The sequence below is a fragment of the Anabrus simplex genome, chromosome 10 (assembly GCF_040414725.1).
Source record: "Anabrus simplex isolate iqAnaSimp1 chromosome 10, ASM4041472v1, whole genome shotgun sequence".
Lineage (NCBI taxonomy): Eukaryota > Metazoa > Arthropoda > Insecta > Orthoptera > Tettigoniidae > Anabrus > Anabrus simplex.
Genome location: NC_090274.1, coordinates 54568548 through 54594589, shown reverse-complemented (window position 1 = coordinate 54594589; position 26042 = coordinate 54568548). Strand labels below are relative to the sequence as shown.

General features: G+C 38.8%; 1 protein-coding gene across 2 annotated transcripts in view; it reads right to left on the bottom strand.

The window, feature by feature from the left end:
* The window catches only part of LOC136882046 (immunoglobulin superfamily DCC subclass member 4), a 103926-nt gene that overhangs the window by 72734 nt on the left and 5150 nt on the right, over positions 1 to 26042 (bottom strand). For both annotated transcript variants that reach the window (XM_067154548.2, XM_067154549.2), the window contains exons 2-4: positions 14825 to 15133; positions 7538 to 7731; positions 3123 to 3252 (exon numbers count right to left, since the gene is read on the bottom strand). In XM_067154548.2, coding sequence (XP_067010649.1) covers positions 3123 to 3252; positions 7538 to 7731; positions 14825 to 15133 — 633 coding nt within the window. The remainder of the gene's footprint in view (positions 1 to 3122; positions 3253 to 7537; positions 7732 to 14824; positions 15134 to 26042) is intronic.

The following is a 26042-nucleotide window of genomic DNA, read 5'->3' as shown; positions in this document are numbered from 1 at the left end:
AATGGGAAGGAACAAACAAGAGACAAATGAAATCACACACAGTAGAAAACAAATAACAGGTCAACATCCAAATTGGAAACAATACAAAGACGAGAGATCGGACTTCAGAACATCCTTGTATCTCTTTTACTATCCTCCCCGATTATATTGTCTGTTCTTCAGTTACGAGTAAGTAATTTACAAAGGTATGCCTTAGACATGCGAGCAATGTGTCCGGCCCATTAGAGGTGATGCTCAATAATCATTGCCTCAATGTTTGTACAGAAAAGGGCAAGGACAACCTCCACATCTTCAAACATATGGGGTCTCTCAACAACCCTGATCTGATCTTGCAATGATTAAGAGGGGGCGGGGTTTGCAGGGCAGTATTATTTTTTATGTATATAAAAGATATGATTAAAGAACTGGGATCACAGGTAAGGCTTTTTTCAGATGATTTTATACTGTATAAATTAGTAAATAAGTTACAGAATTGTGAGCGGCTGCAAAAAGACCTCGACAATTGTGTGAGATGGATGATGATGATGCTTGCTGTTTAAAGGGGCCTAACATCTAGGTCACCGGCCCCTACTGGTACTAAACGAGACTAAATGAAATGACAAATTAAAAGCACAAAAGCATCCACTGACCACAATTCAAAATGTGAGAACGAAGAATGAATGGATAGATGGATATGAATTTAAAACGATCAGTGGAATCAACACACAGTGCCTCAAATGCACAGAAGCTGACGTAGAAAAATAGTATTACTGACCAAGGGAATGCTTCTATAGCACAATACTGAATCGATGATACTTTTAGTCGAAAAGGGTCCAAAATCCAAGTCAGCGGCCCCTCACAATGGTACTTATCGCTAGGAAAGTAGAACCATGGTATTTGTCATGTTGCGGTACTAATCAAGAGTAGCGCAGACTCATGGTATTCCACACATTATGGTACCACTCACAGGTAATGAAACTCGCACAGGCTGTTTCGCATATTTTGGTGCTATTTACAGGCAATGCAAACCTATGGTGTTCATCACATAATAGTACTAACCACAGGGACTCCTACTATCCCGTGGTGTTCCTCATACAGTGGGTACTAATCACAGGCAAGCCAGAACCATGGGTTCCCTCATCCCATGGTGTCGCTCATATAGTGCTAGCACTCACAGGTAATGAAACTCGCACATGCTGTTTCGCTGTAAAAGCCGTCGCGCTCTTGGAGGCTACTAATCACAAACCTATTTGGTACCCAACATAGTGGAACTACGCGCAAGTAAAAGCGACCCATGGTGTTCCCCGCATTGTGGTACTAATCACAAGCAGTTTCATGGTTCTTTGATCATCCCTTGGACACCCCTTTTAGTCGCCTCTTACGACAAGCAGGGGAAACCGTGGGTGTTTTCTTCACTTGCATCCCCCACCCACAGGGGGTTGTGTATTTGTTCCGCGAGAGGTATTTTATTTTCCTCAACTCCGCCGGCAAGCCGGTTAGGACCCCCCTATCCGCCACCTGGAAGTATCACCTACTACACCAGCGTAGTAGGTTCGTGGGTTGTGAGATGGAAAGCAGACAATGGTGTGACAGTAAACGGGATGAAAAGTCAGCTTGTAAGTTTCACCAAGATGAAAAGTCCACCCAGTTTTAATTACTGTGTTGATGGGATGGAATTTCTTCATGGGGATCATTTTAAGTACTTAGGTGTTAATATAAGGAAAGATCTTCATTGGGGAAATCACATCAACAAGGTTGGAAATAAAGGTTACAGATCGTTTCACATGGTTATGAGGGTATTTAGAGGATGTAGTAAAGATGTACAGGTGAAGGCATATAAATCTCTGGTAATATCCCAAATAGAGTATAGTTCCAGTGTGTGGGAATACTTGCTATGAGAACTAAAGTTGACTTTACAAAGGTGAAAAAATGAGTGTATCCTCCTAATTCAATACATCATATATTCCATCATTAGACGGAGTAAACAAATTCAAACATGTTTTGGCTCGTTTGAGCCATCTTCAGTGAAAAATGACGGGGGTAGGGGAGGGTGAAATAATTTACATAATACAAGTTAAAAAATGCAAAAAACCAACAAAAAAAAACAACAATAGCTTACAAAATAATGAGGTCCGCAACCTTACTATGTGCACTTATTGTTCATTTCCAACTGTACCATTTGTTTTCATTTCTTTCCTTCTTAAGTTAACACATTTTTTAGTTTCAATTATTGTTTTGTATTAACACCTGTTTCACTGAATTTTGTTGCAGCGAGTTGTTTTTTGCTCCATATAATTATGTAAATATTGTATATTGTGCTAATTTTGTTGCTGTCTAGGCTCTCTCTTGTTTTTTCATTTGTTCCTTCATTATGTTTTTCTGGGGCATGTTTGAATTTGTTTACTCCGTCTAATGATGGAATATACGATGTATTGAATTAGGAGGACACACTCATTTTTTTTTACCTTTGTAAAGTGAAAACTGTCAATACGGAATGATTCTAATATCTTGTAAGTAAAGATGATTCAAAGGAAAGCAACACTATTTGTTCTGGATGATTTCTGACAAAGGAGCAGTGATACAAAAATGTTGTAAACTCTGGGTTGGCAGTAACGAGACAAGCTGCTTGACTAAACAGGATATTTCAGGCTGTCAGTGGAGAGATGGCATAAACAACTGATAGGAAATCTGCCATCTGGGTGACAGACTTAAATACACATCAATGACAAACGAATGATTGATCCCAGTTCTTCTCAGCCTTCTAGGAGTTCATTACTGCTTCCCACCACTGTCAGAAGGGTGGGCGTATACACACTATGAGGTGCCATCTTGACAGATCATTGTCAGCTAGCTGTCCACCTTGATGACCATGTTTCAAATGCCAGTGACAGAGAGGAGTGGTATTATCATTTGAAAAATCATGTGTTTGAAAGAGAAACATGTATCAAAATGTCAGCAAACCCCAAACTGAACCAAGGCAGCTCTGATAACTCCAGAAATATCCGAGATAAACTTAAGACCATTATTTCTTTTATAGTTATACTGCCAGACAAAAGGAGAAATATTCACACACATTCGATTGGAGAAATGTGTCAGTTTACACTTATGTTCAATGTGCTGAAAGAAAAGTAAAAGTCCCTTACCTATTTCTTCCATATTATGAAGTGTTGTTCCTTCAAGAACTGTCTCCTGGCCAGGCCCTAACTGATTGGTTGCCCAGATCTTAAACTGGTACGAAGTGTTAGGGTCCAACTGATAAACATCAATTTGACGCTAGAAGAGAAAGAAGATCCTCGTATCAAAACTTTTTGGAAACAGAGTCATTTATTGAGACAGCACACTTCCATACCAATGAAATCAAATCATGCAATCTACTAGCCATAGCTATACAGAAAAGTAGCAAGTCTAGCAGTAAACCAAATAAAACATCTTAGGCTTTCACGGTCGGCATCACAATGACAATAGAAATTTCCTGGGCAATGGTCCACTTGGGCTGGAAGCTCCCTACATTTTATGGAAGCTCTCTACATTTTACCGGATACTGAAACCGACATTTACAAGTGTCTGTTTTTGCAGAGGACTACAAGCTGGATCTATAATCGCTCAAAAAAAATGCATAAGCTCATGACATTGTATGTTCATCGCATTTAATATTTTACCAGACTTAACTTTAATTATTATCCTGGTATGTACTTTTACAAGACCTTACATATCCTTACATTGTTTAATTTCTTCGGTATTTGTGTTTTAACTTTGCTTTAGGCTGACGATGACCTAGTACTAGGTCGAAACTAGTCCCTAATCATTTATGTAATTTAAACTCTTTACATTTTGTATTGAAAAGGTGGACCCAAATAATACATTAATTTACTCTATTGTAATCACAGTTCAATATGGATCTATCATTATGAAATTTATTTCATTTAATTGGGAATTTTAACCATAATTGGTTAATTTCTCTGGCACAGGAGCTGGATGTATGTGTAGTCTTCATAACCATTTCATCCTCATCACGATGCATAGGTCGCCTAGGGGCGTCAAATCAAAAGACCTGCATCTCGTGAGCCGAACTTTTCCTCCAACACTCCCGGCACTAAAAAGCCATACGCCATTTCATTATAATGTATTATCAAAATTATAATTCACTTCCCTTGTCAATACCCCACAGGGAACATTACATTTAAAGGTTCAATTATTTCTGAGAAAAGTGTACCTGCAAGAAGGAAGAAGGCAGCAGTGGCACAGATGGAGATTATTTTATGGGAAAGTACATCTAGATAACAAACAGAAGAGAAAAAAGAAGAGCTCTAATCCTTCATAGAATGAATCCCTACACGCCCAGGAAACATCTATTATCACAGTACAACAAAATTCAACTGTGATTTGAGATTTACAAGATATAACTAAAACATTCTTCATCATCATCATCATCATCATCATCATCATCATCATCATCATCAAAGTACTCCAGTGAGCCAGGAAGGGTGCCGCTGAACGAGTCTTCGCCATCGTTGTCTGTCCAGAAATGTCCTCTCTCACTACTGACTCCCAATTCACTCTTCTTCTCTCCACATCCTCTCTCTCAGCTGGTGTAGCTTCCCACAGGCCTTCGTCCTTCAACCCTTCTTTCTAGGCATTCACGTGGTATTCTTGTATCAGGCATTCACTTTGTGTGTCCACACCATGTTAGTCTCAAAGTCCTTAGCTTCTCTTCTATCAAGTCCACTTCCAGTTCCATTCTGATGTCCTTGTTCCTCATATGTTTTTGTGTAGAACAGTCTCGCATCGGAATAAAAAAATTTCCATGTAGTTTCATCTAGAGAAACTGCCCTTGTGTTTACCCCAGTGACCAACTCACTGTCACTTCTCTGTAACTTAGCAGAACTAAATTTCACATTAAGCAAATTACTACGGCACTCTGGAACAGAGGATGCTATCACAAAGTGAACAATTAGGTCACTGAAAAATTCATTTAAATCTGAATGAAGTGTATGAGTAAGTTGTGTCTTATTGAAGGAAAACATTTCAGGAGTTGAAAAGTGGAAGAACAGAGTTGAGAAACGAAAAGGTAAAGCTTAGATGGATTTTCAAACAGTTCCTTAACTTTCAGAAATTTTGAGTTGGCCTTTTCGTAATCTGATTCACAGAAGAGCATTGTTAAAAGGCTCCACTGTTTTAAGGCCCTTGATACACACCTTAAAAGAGACAACCACCTAATAGAAACATACTTTGAAATTTTGTGAGGTTTTTCACCAAAGACCTCCTGGCATTCCTTTAAGGCATTTTGCCTCTTCGAACTCTTCATCAAATAGTAATAAATATCAATTGAAAACTGTTCAATATTAATATTTACAAGAGCACTTTTGTGCAGTTTTCCATTACAACAGCCTGGCAGGTGAGACTTTATTTGAGTAAAAGCAATTACTATCTTCCATTTGTGACAAATATCACAGTGATATTTCGTGGATCAACATCATTCACGTAACCAGTTTTAATATAGGTTAAAATAAGTAAATCCATTTTTCCTTCCCATTTCACCGTTCCATTCAACCATCCACATTGATTTTAATTATTTCAATTTTTTTAACACGCACAGATTTTTAGCAAAACAAGGTACTCCGTAAGATGTTTTTAAGAAGATAATAAATACTTTGCAATTTCATCTAAGCATTGTAATATAGCTGAGGATGTTCCAAATGGAACGAAACATGTACCGTAAATGATTGCTTAAAGCAAATATAAGTATCAAAAAGGCGGAAATTTACTGTTATTGATTCACTGATTGCCTTATCCGGGAAAAACGATGAATCACAGAGGAAGAAATTCATATTCAGGTCGGCATTAGCCATGGCTCCGTGCATGCTATCATCAAAGAATACTTGCATTTCCACAATATTTGCAAGCAGTGGGGTGCACAAAAGATTGACACAATGGTGTCATGTCCGAATCATCTGCAGTGGCACCACAAGGAAGAGTATGCGTTTCTGTCCTGTATCGTTACAGAGGATGGAACGTTGTGCCAACATTTCAAACCAAGAGCAAACGGCAAAACCAACAATGGAAACATCGCAATTCTCTCCCGCCAAAGAAATCCAAAGTTGTTCACACAAGTTAAGGTAAAGTTCTTCTTTGACTGCAGGGACCCTCTGCTTGTCGACTTCCTCGAGCGTGGAACCACAATCAATGCATAGCGCTATGAAGACACTTTGCAGAAACTGCGGCACTCCATAAAATGAAAACGCCCTGGAATGCTGTCAGATGGAGTCATCCCGTTGCGTGATAATGTTCATCCCTATACTTCCATTCTGGCGAAGGCTAATGCTTCAGCGATTTCGTTGGGAAACACTTCAACATACTCCTTTGGTTTCATTCAGACGAGGAAGTGGAGTGGGTGCGGTTGTGGATCCATCAGCGACCTACCTCTTTCTACAAAACTGGAATTGATCATCTCGTCTCCCAGTAGGATAAATGTATTAATGCTTTTGGTGATTACTTTTGAACAAAACCATTCCATGGCCTCATTGCAGCGGGAGTTCCGTTTTCATTTGATTGCCCCTTATATCATATAAGAGACAGAAAGTTTGTGACTTTTGACCATTAAAAATTGCCTTAAGCAATCATTGTATCGACTAGGTGGAAAATAAATAAATACTTAATTGTGAATCTAGCAGCATGACGTCGAACAGTTGAAACCATCTTAAGAAGGAAAGACATCCCCTGCTGCCCAGATACAGAAGCGGAGGGAATAGTCTCAACAGATCAGAAGAGCTGGCCCAGAATGATACTTGGGAGATTTTTCCTTCACTACTTGTTTAATGTCGCACTATCACATCAAAGGTTTTCGTCGATGCAAGGATGGGAAAGGGAAGGTAGAGACTGTGGCCTTAATTAAGGTACAGCTCTAGCATCTGCCTGGCATGAAAATGGGAAACCACAGAAAACCATCTTCAGAGCTGCCAACAGTAGGATTCAAACCCATCATCTCCTGAATGCAAGCTCATATCTGCGCAACTCTAACCGTGCGGCCAACTCACTCAGTATAATCAGGAGTGACCAAACTACGGGCATAGAAATAAAGATTCATGTTCCTATCTTTCTGTGTATAACTTGATAATGATAGGTCTGGGAGCAATGGAAACAGGAGCAAAGGACAAACATGAAAACACTCGAATCTCAAAATTTTCACATAGACAAACTCTCTCCTCATCAATCCCAGTTCTACATCCATTTCTTAACCCAAGGTAAGCCTTATTTCTCTTTCCAGATTCAGCACAAGGGTGGGAATAAATGTTCATAAGAAGAAAGCCAGGAAAGGACAGGGAAAGAGAAGAGACAATTACAAAGGTGAATACACGTAGTAAAAATCTTGAAAAAGAGAACGAATATAGGAGGAGAAAGAAAGCCTAAAAGGACAATACTTCTAATGTATGTAGTCTTAAATTCTGACTGACTGCAACCAGATTTGAAACGGTAACCTTTAACAAAATATCAAACATCTAATCAATAGTGTTACTCAGCAATAGACAGATGTTAAACAATTTCAATATATTACACTTACCACATTTGGTGTGATATGTTCTGGTTTGACAAAGTGCCACTCGTCATGTTTACCGTTGATATCAGGATGCTTCTTCCTGTACTGAGCTGTGAAATACTCTATTTCATAACCACCGGTGTCAGCAACATTCCACAAGAGAAGGGCCAGCACTGTTGAGGGATGGACTGTTACATTCACTAAGGCTGGTGGAGGTGCTGCAAAAGGAAAGATTAGCAATCTCAACATAGAACATATAAAGAGGTTTATACTTCCATATACCTGATATAATATGATTGTGTTATGTGGGACAAGTTGTGGCAGGTGCTAAAGGAATTTGGGGTTCCACTGCATTTAATATTATTATTGAAAGGCCTGTATAAAAACCATGCAACAGCCATTTGGTGGATGGTGACCTCTCAGGCATTTTCAATGTGACAAATGGAGTAAGGCAATGCTGTATATTATCACCTCAACTCTACAACATCTATGCAGAGTGTGTCATCAAAAGAGCTCTCAATGGCTGGAATAGTGGAATCTTGATTGGTGGCAGAGAAATTAACAACCTGCGCTTTGCAGATGACACTTCCCTCATCGCTGGAAGTGAAGAGGAGCTTTTTGACCTGCTTACAAAGGTGAAGAACACTAGTCTTCAGTATGGTCTAGAGATAAACATCAAAAAGACCAAACTAATGGTAGTTGATCGGCAAGTTCAAATCCAACTTACAGGATGCCTAAAGGACCTGGATATAGTAAAGGAATTTCTATACCTGGGGTCAGTCATCAATGACAGGGGAGGTGTGATAAAGAGGTAAAGACATATTGTCTTAGGTTATGCTGCAATGGTTAAACTTAGTAAGATCTGGCAGAACCGGGCAATATCAAAAGCAACGAAGATGCGCTTGGTAGAATCACTAGTGTTCTCTGTTTTTTGTACAGCTGTGAGACCTGGACCATGAATGCTAAAGACAAAAAGTGCATTGATGCCTTTGAGATGTGGTGTTGGCAGAGAATGCTACGTGTACCCTGGACTGAAAGAAGAACTAATGTTTCCATTGTGGACAAACTCTGCGTCAAGAAATGTCTATCTTCCTGTGTGAGTGAGTGTTACCTCCAGTTCCTTTTCAGACGACATGGAGAAAACTTGGAAAAGATCATTTTACAAGCCAAAATCGAAGGCAGTAGACCACGAGGAAGAAGGGCAAGTAGATGGATAGATCAGGCGAAGAAGATCACTGGCCTATCACTTCAGATCATATTAAAGAAATGTGAAAACTGCTCGGGATGGAGACATCTCGTCAAGGAAATGATAGAGTTATGAGGTCACGACGCTCAGTAATGAGCATAACAATGATGATGATGATGATGCCTGAATACTATGAATATATATGATGCACATGAACTATGTAGCTAAAAGTCTCTAGACACCCCACTGAACGTACCCTGTGTGAAGTCTGGCTATGCATCTCAAGGTATATACTGTATTTCTCCAAATCCAACACAACGTATTTTCCTCAGAATTTCAAAAATCAAGGGTCGTCCTGCATTCGCGACCTAACAGCAATGAACACCACTGGCAGCTAGGTACCACGGTAACCACGCTGTTTCCCTTCAACCCCTATGCACGCGCATAAAACTCTATGACTTTCAGCATCTGCATCTTTATTGTGCATCGCTAGTCGCTGAAGCCCACCGAAGCCGGCAAGTGAGACATGCATCTAGCAGCAGCCGGTTATATCTGATGCTCGGCAGAAGTAACAGTGTTATAGACAGCAGGAATATTTTCGTGATGGATCATCATATTGTAGAGACACGTAGAACAGGTATTACTGGCAAATTTTCAAAAGGTTCTAGTCTATATTATGATGATGATTTTAAGTTAATGGTTATTGAACATGCGAAAATGAAGAATAATTGTGCAACTGCAAAAAATATGGCATAACTAAAGCCAATGTTTGGCGTTGACGTAAAGACAAAGACCGTTTAAAAAATGCGTACCGGTACTGTACAAGAAAGGTATTCAGTGGCCTGCAATAAGGACGGAAAGGCCATAACCTGAGATGCGATACGACTGCGGGATCGCGAAGTTGTCCAACAAAAAGGAATTCCCTGAACTTTCAAAGAAGGTAATATAAAATATGTCCAATGAATATGACTAGGGAAAAGGTAGAATTTACATGATAATTGTGTGTTGATTTTTTTAATGAAATTTGTTATAAATAAAATTATGATTTCACAAAGCATTTTTTAAGCCTGATTTGATTTTTGAAGGAAAAAGTGGGGGGGTTCTCTTGGATTTGGAGAAATACAGTAAGTGCAGACACAATGCATCAATATCATAAATGCATTTTCTGTCAGAATGAGTCAACATAGAGAATCGAGAGAGTTTGAAAGGGGCCAAAAATTTTGGGCATTCTGTTGGTAGGCCTAACTGATGACTGATTAACTGTAAAGCGTACAGTACGAATCAATCATCAGACATCCTTGACAATTGTTGCAGGTCAAAGACAGGGGTCAGTGACAGAACAATCTGCTGAGAGGTTACAGGACTTGGTTTTCAGGGTCGTGCTGCTACATGGAAATGAGTGGTCAAACCTTCAAATGCGCGATGTTACTTAAAGTGGTGCCAACAACGCCATCTTTGGTCTATGGAACAGTGGAAGCAAGGTTTTATGGAATGATAAGTCACGATATATGCTGTGATGCTCAGCTGAGTGTGTGTGGACCTGGTGAACAGTATTGTATTGTGGCAACTGTAATATGTGGTGGGACGGAGAACTGGAACTATGGGAAATATAATTTAAAAGTTTTTATTTATTTAATGTGTCTGAAGGATTTCATTTTTGTTTGTAATATTTTGTATTGTGAGAAATGAAGAAATAAGAACTCTGGACTCTGCTGGAATTACTTTTACTGCAAGAAATATTAACTTAAATAAGTTTGTAATAATTTAAAAAAAATGTAATTTAGGACAGCAAGATATACGGAACTGTAAATGAACATTGCAAGATGCAAGAAGTATTCGGAAGTGATTGTTGTATTCAAATTTTATGTAACTTGACCAAATGTTGATTTGATGTTTGCAATGTGATTTGTATATCAAGATGTAATTTTGTAACATTTGAAAAATGTAAGGTGCTTTAATTTTGAGGCACCCTATACCGCACATGAGGTTTCCGATGTTGAAACAGGTGATGTAATTCCTCTCGCATCAGTAGGCCAGGAAATGACCGTATATGGTCATGCACTTGTATTGACGAAAAGATCGGGAATCTAATGGAACAGTGTCCTATTGGTGGATTGCAATTTAAGTAATAATAATAATAACTTAAATGTTTCCACCTTTTCAATACAATATATTCACAAAATTACAAAATTATACGGTACTAGTTTCGACCCATCTAGGGGTCATCATCAGCCGTATTGGAGCAAAGATCATTTGTGGCGAAATCCTAAGACAATACGGCTGATGATGACCCCTAGATGGGTCGAAACTAGTACCGTATAATTTTGCAATTTTGTGAATATATTGTATTGAAAAGGTGGAAACATTTAAGTTATTATTATTATTACTTATATATTGTTCAATACGGACCAAAAACATGAAATTCATAACCATCAAGGATTGCAATTTGTCAATTTCCGGCCTTAGGCCGCTTCGCGTGCGGGATGCGATTAGGCCGCGTCTATTCCATCTGACCGTCCTCGAGTGCGGTGGTGCTCGAGGAGTGCCCCTTGGGAACTCCAGTTTTCTGCGGTAAGTGCTATTTTCATGTTATTTTCAATGTTTTCTGATTTAGTTTGACTGAATTTAATTCCTTCGCGTTTCGGTATTTTCTTGCTTAATATCATTTTCAAAGTTTTAAATTTAACGTGTCTGAGTTTACCCTAGATTCCCGTCGTTTGTAATTTCAAGTCTCACCTTAAAAAAAAAAAAAAAAAATCATTTATCCATTCATTTGTGTTTTTGGATTCGTAGTTGTATCTGTTTGTCAAATGTGTTAAGTGTCAAGTTCTCTGTTATTTATATTTGTTTCTTGTAATTTTCCATTTGATATTTTTAATATAGTTGTGCTAGAGGGTGATTCTTGTGAATCTTTTCACCCCCATAACGTCGTACCTTCCCATGGATCTCATAGGGATCCGCACCTTCCACAATCCTTCCTTACTTGTCATTATTAGGCCTGTAAGTGTTACTTGTCATTATTAGGCCTGTAAGTGTTCCCTTACATTAGGTTCTATTTTACGTTTTGATTAGTTAACCCGGCATTACTCGCTAGGTCTTTACGTGCGCCGTTACTCGCTGGTGAGCGCAGCGCTCACCTTTATGTTTAAAGGCTATAATATGTCCATATGAATATGGAGGTATTTTTAATATGTCCAGTTGAGATAGTTATTTATTTAGGAACACGGCCGAGTGGAGTGGCTATGGAGTCAAGCTCAACATTCGGAAGACGCGTGAGTTCGATCCCTACCGTTAGCTGTCCTGAGAATGGTTTTCTGTTTACGCTTCTAGGTAAATACCGGGGCAGTTTCTATTCACAGACTACAGCCGATTCCTTACACCTGTTTAGTCAACTTCGTCACCATCATTTATTTCATCTTTATTAGCTCTTAAATTGAGGTTGGCGTCAGGAAGGGCATCCGCTCATAAAACAAGCTATGTACATTGATATCACAGTTTGCTATAAACGAAAGTTTCTCTCCTTCCCCAGAACTTGCAGACACTCTGAAACAGAGTTATGATCACTTCCGTAAACCTCATCTGTTTCATACCATCAGTCTCGATGTTCAAGACCTTCCCTCCTTCGTTTCACACAACCACGAAAGTATCTGATCACTGGATGCCACAATAACTTGTAAATATTGTCTAACAACACCCACAGTATAAACATTTCGCATTAAACACAAGCATAAAACAAAACCTGACTTATTACAATGAGCGAAATATAAGTAGCACAGTTCCTCGCTACTGAGCGCACCGCTCACCAAACATACACTGCCGTGCCTAATAATGAATTGCGGGTGTTTATCTTCAAAGACAATGAAAATGACTGACACGTCCCCTTCATAATAATCTGTTACAAAGGTACAGGGACTTACAAAGGTGGAGGTTTTGTAATATTCCAACAAGAAGCAATATACTACGAAGGTGAGCGCCGCGCTCACCATGCGAGTAACCGCGGGTTAACCGTCATGTTTCCAAGTTTTGATATGTAACCACCGCTTCTGTGTTATTTTACTATTTCCCTATCCATATTATTAAGTGTCAATATTATTTTCTATTCTTATTTACTATTTCCTTTATTCTTCTTCTTCTTCTCTTTTTATGACCACATAGGATCACTTTAGTCAGTCCATTGTTCAGATCTCTTTGAAAGGATTGTTCGGGCTTTGCGGTCCTCCCCGTACTTCTTCAGACGCTCCGATCTTCGTGCCCTTTCCTCAGTTGAAAATATGCGTGTTGTTGGTTTGTTTTGTATAAGGGTAAAGCGGAGGTTTGTATTCTTGAGTTTTGTATTCAATTTTATCTTATTTGTGGTGTCTTCTTTTGTAAGGCCTATTTTCTTCGGATCCTTTCTTACTTCTCTGATCCATTTACATACTGTTGTGGTATTTTTTGAGACGAGATTGTGTTGTACTAGTTGTTTCAGAAGTCTCGAATCCTGCATCCTCATGTACACGACTTTGTTAGATATTAACCGCCACTGTCCATCTTTCTGGTATTTTTTGTTGATGCAGGTTCTTCCAATACTCCTTTCAAATTTCTGAAGTCTGTCAGTCTTTGAATGTTTATTCAGGTAAAAAAGTGTTTCTACTGCATATGTAGCTTCCAGTTTTATAACTGTGTTGTAGTATTTTATTTTTGTATTTACTGATAGACATTTCTATTTGTAGATATCCCATGTTAATTATTGTGCTTTAGCTAATCTATTTGTTCTTGTTTGGACTGAGATTTTTTCATTTAGGTTATGTGTTATTACTTCTCCAAGATATTTAAATTGAGTTACTATTTTGATTTTACTGTATTACCATTTATGGTAACTTCTTTTAGTTGTGTTGGTAAATTCAGAATAAGAGAAAAGTATTGCGATATAGCATGAGAATTTCATGCTGTAGAATAAGACTTGAGGTTTCATGCAGTTTTGAAATGTGATGAAACCCAGAATACACAATATGTGTCATTGAATGTTGAAAGTAAAGACGCAGCAGCAAGGGCGTGGAAGCCCTACCCAGACCATGATGTAAAAGTGAAGTCTAAATGGTTGCACAGTATTTCACAACAACAAAAAGTTGCAGATACTTCCGCATGCGAGGACATAAAAGATGAGGCACGCCCAAAAACTAGGCTCTTTTGTGTTCAGGTTTTGAAGAAGTTGTTAAGATAACCCATGTTGGCCTACAAAAGATTAAAGATTACTTCATAGTAATAACAATAAATTTGAACATTAAACAATTTAAGGTTTGAATTATAGTCTAGCACAAACAGAGAGGTCATCCTGCCTGCTGGATTACACCAGACGTAAAAATACACTACTCAGCCTAAAGTCTCCAGACACACCACTGAACGTCCCCTGTGTGACGTCCTGCTCTGCATCTGAGGAAATATAAGTGAAAGCACAATGCGACAACATTATAGATGTGTTTTCTGTAGGTATGAGTCAATGTAGAGAATTGAGTGACTTCAAATGAGGCATGATTGTATGGGTCTACAGGTTAGGCCATTCTGTCTAGAGAGATTTTGCAGGAATTACTTGTGCCCAGGCCCACTGTTAGTGTGTTCTTATGAAGTGGAAACATCAGGGAAGCACTGAACACAATCATCATTGTAGTAGGCCTAAGAAATTAATTTTTTTTTGCTATTTGCTTTATGTCGCACTGACACAGGCAGGTCTTATGGCGACGATGGGATAGGAAAGGCCTAGGAATGGGAAGGAAGGGGCCGTGGCCTTAAGGTACAGCCCCAGCATTTGCCTGGTGTGAAAATGGGAAACCACGGAAAACCATCTTCAGGGCTGCCGACATTGGGGTTCAAACCCATTATCTCCCGATTACTGGATACTGGCCGCACTTAAGCGACTGCATCTATCGAGTTCAGTAAATTAATTGACAGGGATCCCTGAACTCTAAAGTGTACTGTATAAACCAATCGTCAGACATCCTTGTTAACTAGTGCAGAGGACTTCCATTGCAGATCAAGGACAGATGTCAACACTCAGCGAGGCGATGGCAACAGAAGAAGACAATCATATATTCACAGGTCATCTTATCCGTAACACAGAAACAGTTAAAGATACAAAATATACTTACTTCTCACTTCCACTTTGACTCTTTTCCTAACTACATCGAAGGCAGACGTTGTGTTTCCAGGTTTACTCTCCAGGGTGCAGGAGTATATACCAGCATCTCCACGATTCAAATGTGTCAGAGTGAGGCCACCATCGGGCTGTATGCTGAGCCGATTGATCTGCTTCTCGTTACGACCTTCTCGGATCCACATGATGCTATCCGAGTCGACGGGAGATAATGAGGCGCTTGTGTCGGTGCAGGACAGGGTAATGTTACCTCCAACATCAACAGTCATCTCTTGTAGTTCTGGGTCTGATGCATAGCAACAACCTGAAAGATACACGTTTATTCAACACAGCAACGATGAAATACGGAGCCAGAATCAAGAGATAATACAGGGTCACTGAAAAAGAATGCCCATATTTAAAAAGATTGCTGCTTCAAGTTGAATAAGCATATTGAGGTGATTATGGTCTTGAACTGAAAAGGAAAGAATGGAGATTTTAAATACCCTAATATGTATGTTTCTATATATGTTCCATTAGTGGCGCATCAAACATCAAACTGATAATCATTTTCTTGCCTTATATGCTGGAGTGACAGCTGCAATGGCACCAGTGATCTGTTCTCTGAAATGCACTAAGTCACGTAACTTATCACCATAAACAATGGTGCTCTTAATGCATTGCCAGAAGAGGAAGTCCATTGGAGTCAGATCAGGGCTCCTAGATGGCCAGGGAAAAGGGCCACCTCTACCAATCCAAACATATGAAAAACGAACATTCAATGCATTGCGTACAATGTCCAGCACATTGCAGCACCGATAAGTTGTTCTAAAGCTACTTTGATTTGAATTTCGTGAAACAAAGCATGCACTGAACGGCCACACAGCACACATGCTATTCATAGCGAGGGTTATGTCACCCAGTCAAGGTCAAGCAACTAGTACGACTACTAGCAGCGGTTTCAAAAATAAACTCCTGACTGTCCTCTTTGGATTAAGACCATAATCATTCCAATATATTTATCTTACTTGAAGCAGCAAATTTTGTTTGTTTGTTTGTATCTTTACGTCGCAGAAATCAGAAAATTGACGCCTGCCTGGCGATCAGATAGTATAGATGTTGATTCCCATAGAGTGTGCTATTTACCAACTGATGAGCCCAACTTGCAAAATGCTGGCAACCAGGAGTGAGTTAACTGGAAAATTTATAATGTCCAATGACGGACCATTTATATTGGTATTATACTCATTCGGGACAAATATTTCAGGTTCCCTATGGGAATCAACATCTATACAATTGTTACTTCGATGTTAAAAAATACAAATTCAAAACAAAACCAATATATAGCTAGAATAATCTTAAAGATTAATTCTAAATACACATTAGTCACATTACTAAAAAAAACAAACCAAAATCATTAAGGATAATATAACTAATATTATATTACAGTACTGATTAATTCTAATTAAAATTAGTGTAATATTTAAAACAATTATTTTAACAGGATTTCTACTTGGAATGTAATACATTTAATAACATGGTTTACAACATTTATACTAGTTTTTTAAAAATGTCTTTGTAATCTCTAAAATTATATTCAGAAGTACAGTGTTACATGTCGAAGTGAATGTGGCTTCGGTCATACAAGAAATAAATACAATAAATAGTATTCAGTAGGTGGAAACATTTTAGCTCTTGTTTTACATTGTTCTGAATTGTTGGAAAAAGTGAACATTTATGTTCCTCCTAGGCATACAAGATAAAAATCAGTCTTCTGTAACAAAAAATTAAATTATGCTTTCCATAGTCTATTGCAAAGAATGACGAGAAATGTGAATAAGTTGGATGTATATATATTTGACTGTTCACACTTTCACATTATAAAAAATGCTAGAAAATTAAATATAGCCTACTAAAATCATAATTATTAGGCAACCTGGCCAATTTATTCTATAGTACTATAATACAATAATTTGATATTTACCTTACCAACTTCTCATTTATGCCTCATGTAAAAATTTCTTAGTTACATATTAGCAACTCTGTAACATGATTTTATGCCATCAATAACATATTATTATTATTATTATTATTAAAGTAGGAGAGATCATAAAATGAAGATAAACTTGGAATTAAAGAGGACAAATTGAACTGGGCTGAGTGGTTCAGACGGTTGAGGCGCTGGCGCTCTGACCCCAACGTGGCAGGTTCGATCCTGGCTCAGTCCGGTGGTATTTGAAGGTGCTCACATACATCACCCTCGTGTTGGTAGATTTACTGGCACGTAAAAGAACTCCTGCAGGACTAAATTCTGGCACCTCGGAGTCTCCGAAAACCGTAAAAGAGTAGTTAGTGGGACGTAAAGCAAATAGCATTATTATTAGGACAAATTGAGGCGAATTCTCACTTATACGAAGAGGAATTAGAGAATAGGAATAATTTATCAAGGGATATGGTTGATAAATTTCCAACAAATATGAAATGATTTAAGAAAAGACTAGGTAAACAACTGACAGGAAATGTGCCACGTGGGCGACAGCTCTACATAGAGATCAATGGTGACTGATAATAAAAGGTTCATCAAACCAAAATAATATCAGACACATCACAGACTGATTGACACTCAAGTCTGCACCAGCTCTTCATTAATTCTCTTTTTATTATATTTATTAAGACTACCTCTACTACCTGTCATTAATGAGTTTTTGAACATCTTTCAAACTGTAGGGCTAGCAGAAGATAGCTAATTTGGCACCACTTGTATCGACCCTGAACAATGCGAGCAGATCACCTCATAATTTTGTACCTCATAAAAGCAGTCACAACAGTGACCACCATCACCAGTTAACTTGTTACCATGACTACCGCACAATATTTTGCATCTCCGCCATGTTCATCCTTAATGGACTTTAAAAAAAAAATCTACATTATTTTGTAAACAACTCCCTCATCCTGGTTCTATGCTAAAAATGTATCAGATATAAAAATTTGGAAAATGCATCACAAACACTTTTGTAATGCACCCTGACCGAACTAATATTTCTCATGACATTTCGAAGTTTGTGAAATATTGTGGATATCTATGTTATTGTTCTTTATATAGGAAAGCTCCAGAACATTTTTAAAAAATCAGAAAATACTGCACGTTTTCAATTTACCTAGCCAATAGAAAAGCAAAAATCTGATACTTCAAGTTTTGGTCTCCTTAATACTGCTATGCCAGTGTATGCTAGTGAACAATCTGCCTATTCCCGAACTTGGTCTCTTCTACCATTGTCATATTCATGTCTTGGTCTCCTCTACCACTGTCATATTCATGCCTTGGTCTCCTCTACCACTATCATATTCATGTCTTGGTCTCCTCTACCAATGTCATAGTAATGTCTTGGTCTCCTCTACCAATGTCATAGTAATGTCTTGGTCTCCTCTACCACTGTCATATTCATACCTTGGTCTCCTCTACCACTGTCATATTCATGCCTTGGTCTCCTCTACCACTGTCATATTCATATCTTGGTCCCCTCTACCAATATCATATTCATATCTTGGTCTCCTCTACCAATGTCATATTCATGTCTTGGTCTCCTCTACCACTGTCATATTCATACCTTGGTCTCCTCTACCACTGTCATATTCATACCTTGGTCTCCTCTACCACTGTCATATTCATACCTTGGTCTCCTCTACCACTGTCATATTCATACCTTGGTCTCCTCTACCATTGTCATATTCATACCTTGGTCTCCTCTACCAATGTCATATTCATACCTTGGTCTCCTCTACCATTGTCATATTCATACCTTGGTCTCCTCTACCAATGTCATATTCATACCTTGGTCTCCTCTACCAATGTCATATTCATGTCTTGGTCTCCTCTACCATTGTCATATTCATGTCTTGGTCTCCTCTACCACTGTCATATTCATACCTTGGTCTCCTCTACCATTGTCATATTCATACCTTGGTCTCCTCTACCAATGTCATATTCATACCTTGGTCTCCTCTACCATTGTCATATTCATACCTTGGTCTCCTCTACCAATATCATATTCATACCTTGGTCTCCTCTACCAATGTCATATTCATACCTTGGTCTCCTCTACCAATGTCATATTCATACCTTGGTCTCCTCTACCATTGTCATATTCATATTTTGGTCTCCTCTACCATTGTCATATTCATATTTTGGTCTCCTCTACCACATGCCTTGGTCTCCTCTACCACTGTCATATTCATATCTTGGTCCCCTCTACCAATATCATATTCATATCTTGGTCTCCTCTACCAATGTCATATTCATACCTTGGTCTCCTCTACCATTGTCATATTCATGCCTTGGTCTCCTCTACCAATGTCATATTCATACCTTGGTCTCCTCTACCAATGTCATATTCATATCTTGGTCTCCTCTACCATTGTCATATTCATGCCTTGGTCTCCTTTACTAATGTCATATTCATACCTTGGTCTCCTTTACTAATGTCATATTCATACCTTGGTCTCCTCTACCACTGTCATATTCATGCCTTGGTCTCCTCTACCACTGTCATATTCATGCCTTGGTCTCCTCTACCACTGTCATATTCATGCCTTGGTCTCCTCTACCAATGTCATAGTCATGTCTTGGTCTCCTCTACCACTGTCATATTCATGCCTTGGTCTCCTCTACCAATGTCATATTCATATCTTGGTCTCCTCTACCAATGTCATAGTCATGTCTTGGTCCCCTCTACCAATGTCATATTCATGTCTTGGTCTCCTCTACCACTGTCATATTCATACCTTGGTCTCCTCTACCACTGTCATATTCATGCCTTGGTCTCCTCTACCATTGTCATATTCATACCTTGGTCTCCTCTACCATTGTCATAATCATGCCTTGGTCTCCTCTACCACTGTCATATTCATGCCTTGGTCTCCTCTACCACTGTCATATTCATGCCTTGGTCTCCTCTACCATTGTCATATTCATGCCTTGGTCTCCTCTACCAATGTCATATTCATGCCTTGGTCTCCTCTACCATTGTCATATTCATGCCTTGGTCTCCTCTACCATTGTCATATTCATGCCTTGGTCTCCTCTACCATTGTCATATTCATGCCTTGGTCTCCTCTACCATTGTCATATTCATGCCTTGGTCTCCTCTACCACTGTCATATTCATGCCTTGGTCTCCTCTACCATTGTCATATTCATGCCTTGGTCTCCTCTACCAATGTCATATTCATGCCTTGGTCTCCTCTACCATTGTCATATTCATGCCTTGGTCTCCTCTACCATTGTCATATTCATGCCTTGGTCTCCTCTACCATTGTCATATTCATGCCTTGGTCTCCTCTACCATTGTCATATTCATGCCTTGGTCTCCTCTACCACTGTCATATTCATGCCTTGGTCTCCTCTACCACTGTCATATTCATACCTTGGTCTCCTCTACCACTGTCATATTCATGCCTTGGTCTCCTCTACCATTGTCATATTCATGCCTTGGTCTCCTCTACCATTGTCATATTCATGCCTTGGTCTCCTTTACCAATGTCATATTCATGCCTTGGTCTCCTCTACCATTGTCATATTCATGCCTTGGTCTCCTTTACTAATGTCATATTCATACCTTGGTCTCCTCTACCACTGTCATATTCATACCTTGGTCTCCTCTACCACTATCATATTCATGTCTTGGTCTCCTCTACCACTGACATATTCATATTTTGGTTTCCTCTACCAATGTCATAGTCATGCCTTGGTCTCCTCTACCATTGTCATATTCATGCCTTGGTCTCCTCTACCATTGTCATATTCATGCCTTGGTCTCCTCTACCATTGTCATATTCATATCTTGGTCTCCTCTACCACTGTCATATTCATGTCTTGGTCTCCTCTACCACTGTCATATTCATATCTTGGTCTCCTCTACCAATGTCATATTCATGCCTTGGTCTCCTCTACCAATGTCATAGTCATGCCTTGGTCTCCTCTACCAATGTCATAGTCATGCCTTGGTCTCCTCTACCATTGTCATATTCATGCCTTGGTCTCCTCTACCATTGTCATATTCATATCTTGGTCTCCTCTACCACTGTCATATTCATGTCTTGGTCTCCTCTACCACTATCATATTCATGTCTTGGTCTCCTCTACCACTGTCATATTCATGTCTTGGTCTCCTCTACCACTGTCATATTCATACCTTGGACTCCTCTACCACTGTCATATTCATACCTTGGTCTCCTCTACCACTGTCATATTCATATTTTGGTCTCCTCTACTACTGTCATATTCATATTTTGGTCTCCTCTACCACTGTCATATTCATATTTTGGTCTCCTCTACCACTATCATATTCATGTCTTGGTCTCCTCTACCACTGACATATTCATATTTTGGTTTCCTCTACCATTGTCATATTCATATCATGGTCTCCTCTACCATTGTCATATTCATATCATGGTCTCCTCTATCACTGACATATTCATATTTTGGTTTCCTCTACCATTGTCATATTCATATCATGGTCTCCTCTACCACTGTCATATTCATGTCTTGGTCTCCTCTGCCATTGTTATATTCATGTCTTGGTCTCCTCTACCAATGTCATATTCATGTCTTGGTCTCCTCTACCAATGTCATATTCATGCCTTGGTCTCCTCTACCATTGTCATATTCATGCCTTGGTCTCCTCTACCATTGTCATATTCATGTCTTGACCTCCTCTACCACTGTTATATTCTTATCTCAGTCTAGTCTGCCAGTGTTATAGTCAAATTCTGATCCTGCCAAAATCATTCTTACACAACAAACTTCCTTCTAAATTTAAACTGAGCAAATCTTTTATGTCACAAGTGTCTCATATCCTTAGCAAATTTATTTTTTATAAATACAGTCTTCTCGCCAAGTGAAGTCAATATTTCATCATTTGTGATCTGACACGCTTATTTTCTGTTAAATCACATTTGAAATGCTTTTACCTGGCATATATTCAAGGCCAATGCTGCTGAGGGACGTTAATTACACAGTATCATCAACAGTATTATTAGCTTATGTTCTTTTAGTGCTTGTTTCACTTGAAGACGGCACACCACAAATACCTTAAGAAATGACCTGTATAAACAAAGACTAGCAGAAAATAATACCAGTATTTTTACTACTTAATTTATTAATCTATGAGCTGTACCACCCATTGTGGGTTTTATGAAAAACTAGGATTAGTAGAAGCAGCTCATTAGATAACACTCCTGCAGTAATTTTCTGGTTGGGTACTAATTTAGAAAAGATATAACTCTCCTTTGCTTTTTTTAACTTCAAAAAATTCAAGAAATCCCCTATTATCATAGCTTGTATAGTAAAGATTTCTAAGACAAAACGGTTTATAAATTGCATTTTCTACAAGTTTTGTTAAGTACAATTTTTAGACATCTGTGTCGATGTGACATAAAGCAAAAAAGAAACATCAGATGGCGTATGAAAAATTCACAGTCTTCGGTCAAGGGACTGAGCGAGCTGGCGATGCAGTTCAAGGTGTTAGCTTGCATTCAGAAGATAATGGATGCGAACCCCACTCAGGCTTTACTTTAATTTAGGCCACAGTCTCTTCCTTTCCAGACCTAGCCCTGCTCCATCCCACTGTCAATATAAGACTTCTCTGACTCGGTGCAACATATGATGAAAGTGGGGAGTCTGGCACAGGTACATGTACGCAACACTGGACTCTCTGAGGGAGTCCATGGTCGCCATCATATCCCAAAAGTCCCTAAAATATCAAGGTGTGTCCCAACAACCTGTCTCTTATTCTGGTCACAATTTGCCAAATTGTTTTCATCTTCATCATTTCCACTTTTCAAGTTTCAGTCGAGTGAGACCAAATGGTCCCTTTCCATTTAACTCCATCACTCCTCCATATTCCAGTCCAGGTCCCATTATCTTCACTTGCTGTTATACTAAGTCCATGCATTATAGCACGAGTCTTCTTCGACCTGTAACTTTGAACAGTTTTTTCCCAGCATTCTTTCTTCATACGTGCCAATTTTCAAAAGTCAAAAATCAAGAGATTTTTTTTGCAGCATATCCTGACATGTTACATCATTGATGATGTAACTTTGAAGAATATTTAACACATTATACTACTCAATTACATAATTTCTCTTATTTATTTATAAATACTGAAATTCTGCATGTAGCTGAGCTTTAGAACACATGACTCTTCATTGTAACTGCCTTAGGCCTCTCCATAAATTTCTGAACTAGATTTATGCTCAAAAACGCTGGCCTTGATGAATGGGTTTTAAGGTTAATTTTTCCCCAGAATTTTTTTCAGGATGTTTTGATCTGAGTTTTTGTCCTTGTAAATATGCTAAAAAATAGGTTCACTGTCAGCACTGCTATGTGGAAATGATAAAATAAAAAGCATTACTAAATCTGTTCTCAAAATCGGGAGGAAGGACAAAAAATAGGGAATCTCCCGCTTAAATCGGGGCAGTTGGCATGTCTCTTTCCTCTTTTGAAAAGACCGTGCTCGTTCAACTGTTGAGCTTTGATCTTTGCCCAGTACTGTCGCATTTTTTCTTGGTGTAACTCCTTTCTTTCCTCTGACCAAGGGGTATCTTTCTTGTTCTTTGTCATTCTTTCATCAATCATATAGTTAATGACCACTACACTTTTTTCCAAACTCTATTTTGACAACAGCTTTTATTGTAGGATACTGAGTTGCAGTGACTTTTCCTGATTAGTGGTCAGGATCATCAATAGCAAGTATAATTCATTTTGCATCGTTGGATAGGGTATACTAATGAGTACACTAACAAGTGCCGGAGAATTATCATAATAAAATGTATTGTAACACAGGTCTGTGCAGCTCTCGTTGAGATATAATCTTCTGCTCATAATTATTCTATCACCGAGCGAGCTGGCCATGCAGATAGGGGCATACAGCTGTGAGCTTGCATTGGGTTTGAGAGGGTTCAAACCCCACTGTCGGCAGCCCTAAAGATGGTTTTCTGTGGTTTTCCATTCTCGACTTAATTAAGTCGCTTCCTTCCCACTCCTAGCCCTTTCATATCCCATCACTGCCATATGACCTATCTGTGTTAGTGCAGCGTAAAGCCAATTGCAAAAATAAAAAAAATCTATCATCAACAGTAATGTTCAAAAACACAACAATTCGTCATCTTGTCACAGTACAGTAAACATGTCTCACAGAGTACCATCTCTCACTGTTGAAGAGATGCTCAGTCTACTGCATGATATTCTAGAAGATGTGTCTGATGTAGAATGTGGTCCAGATATAGAGGACCTAAGAGAAGTTGCAGACGAAGATTACTGCCAATCAAGTGATGACCCTGAAAGCAATGATTCAGATCATTCTGAAAATTGGATTGTTCACGCTGAAGGTAAGTTGTGGCACTGTAACAACTTACGTGAAATTCCTTGATTTATACCACATTCAAATTCTAATGATGCCCCACACAGGCTGAGCAATGAGTGATCAATTATTCTATTACAGCCGTAGAAACTATAAACCATAAAGCACGGTATAAGAGGGGACACGTCAACCAAGATAAGAGCCCCAGGGCCAGGTAATACAGTACTAGGTACTAATGGCATCACAGGGTGGACTGCAGCAGACTTTGGAAAAACTATACCTGGTAGGTTTACTTGTCATAATATCTTGGAAGAAAATCCAGAACATCCTTCATATTCAGAGTGGCATGTTTCTGACAACAGTGTTACGAAGGTATCAGTTTTAAAACACATAAAACAATGTACAAAACATTTCATCAACGGTCAAAGTTACTGCGGCAATTCTAGGTACATAATATATTCCAGCGGTTGTAGTATTGATATATTCAAAACATCTCACTTTCTCCTTTTCAATACTCAATCTTTTCACTTTATTTCCACCGATATGTCTCCATTTCTCATTCTTTCATTTAGTATTCACTATTATTCTTCAAAGAACGTTTCTGCAGCCTATATTCAATTTTGCACTTCATTGTCACTACCTCACTGTTGAAAGCATAAACCAAAATAAGAGCGTAATATGCCCATTCTCCATTCATTTATTTTCAACCAGCCTTAGAGCTGAGGACTGAATATACATACACATGAGATGAGACAACTCAAAACTACAAGCTGCAGAAATTAAGTTACTATGCACTATGATACAGAAGACCAGGAAGGACAAGTTCAGAAATGAAGAAGACTGAGAGGAGGTAGGATTAGGAGACTCCCTACTTGAGAGGATCCAGAAAACAAGACTAAAGTGGTTTTGCCATGTAAGAAGGATGAGTGCAAGCAGAACTGCAAAAAGAGAATATGAAAGAGAGAACCAAAAAGAAAGATAAGTGGGCAGACCCAGAGCAAAATGGACCGATCTGGTGAAGAAAGATGTTGAGGAGAGATGACAAGATTGGGAGAAGATTATGAGAGAACAGTGGTTCATGGGCAGACAAGGATGGAGGGGCTTAATAATAATAATAATAATAATAATAATAATAATAATAATAATAATAATAATAATAATAATAATAATAATTGCTTTACGTCCCACTAACTACTTTTACGATCTTTGGAGACGCCGAGGTGCCAGAATTTAGTCATGCAGGAGTTCTTTTACGTGCCAGTAAATCTACCGACACGAGGCTGTCGTATTTGAGCACCTTCAAATACCACCGGACTGAGCCAGAATCGAACCTGCCAAGTTGGGGTTAGAAGGCCAGCGCCTTAACCGTCTGAACCACTTAGCCCGGCAGGAGGGGCTTGTACACCACATCCTGGCAACTGGAAATGTTCAACAATAATGATGATTTATTGACCGACAATGCGTTAAAAGCTTGAATACATTGAATTCATACATACATACATCTTCTTCTTATTTTATGACCACATAGGTTCACTTTAGTCAGTCCATCGTTCAGGTCTCTTTGAAGGGATTGTTTGGGCTTTGCGGTTCTCCCAGTATTTCTTCAGGCACTCCGATTTTTGTGCCCTTTTCTCGGTTGAAAATATGTGTGTTGTTGGTTTGTTTCGTGCAAGGGTAAATCGGAGGTTTGTATTAAATTTTATCTTATTTGCGGTGTCTTCTGTTGCAAGGCATATTTTCTTCAGATACTCTCTTACTTCTCTGATCCATTTACATCCTGCTGTGGTATTTTTTGAGACAAGATTGTGTTTTACTAGTTGTTTCAGAAGTCTCAAATCCTGCATCCTCATGGTATGTCCAAAGAATCCCAGTCTCG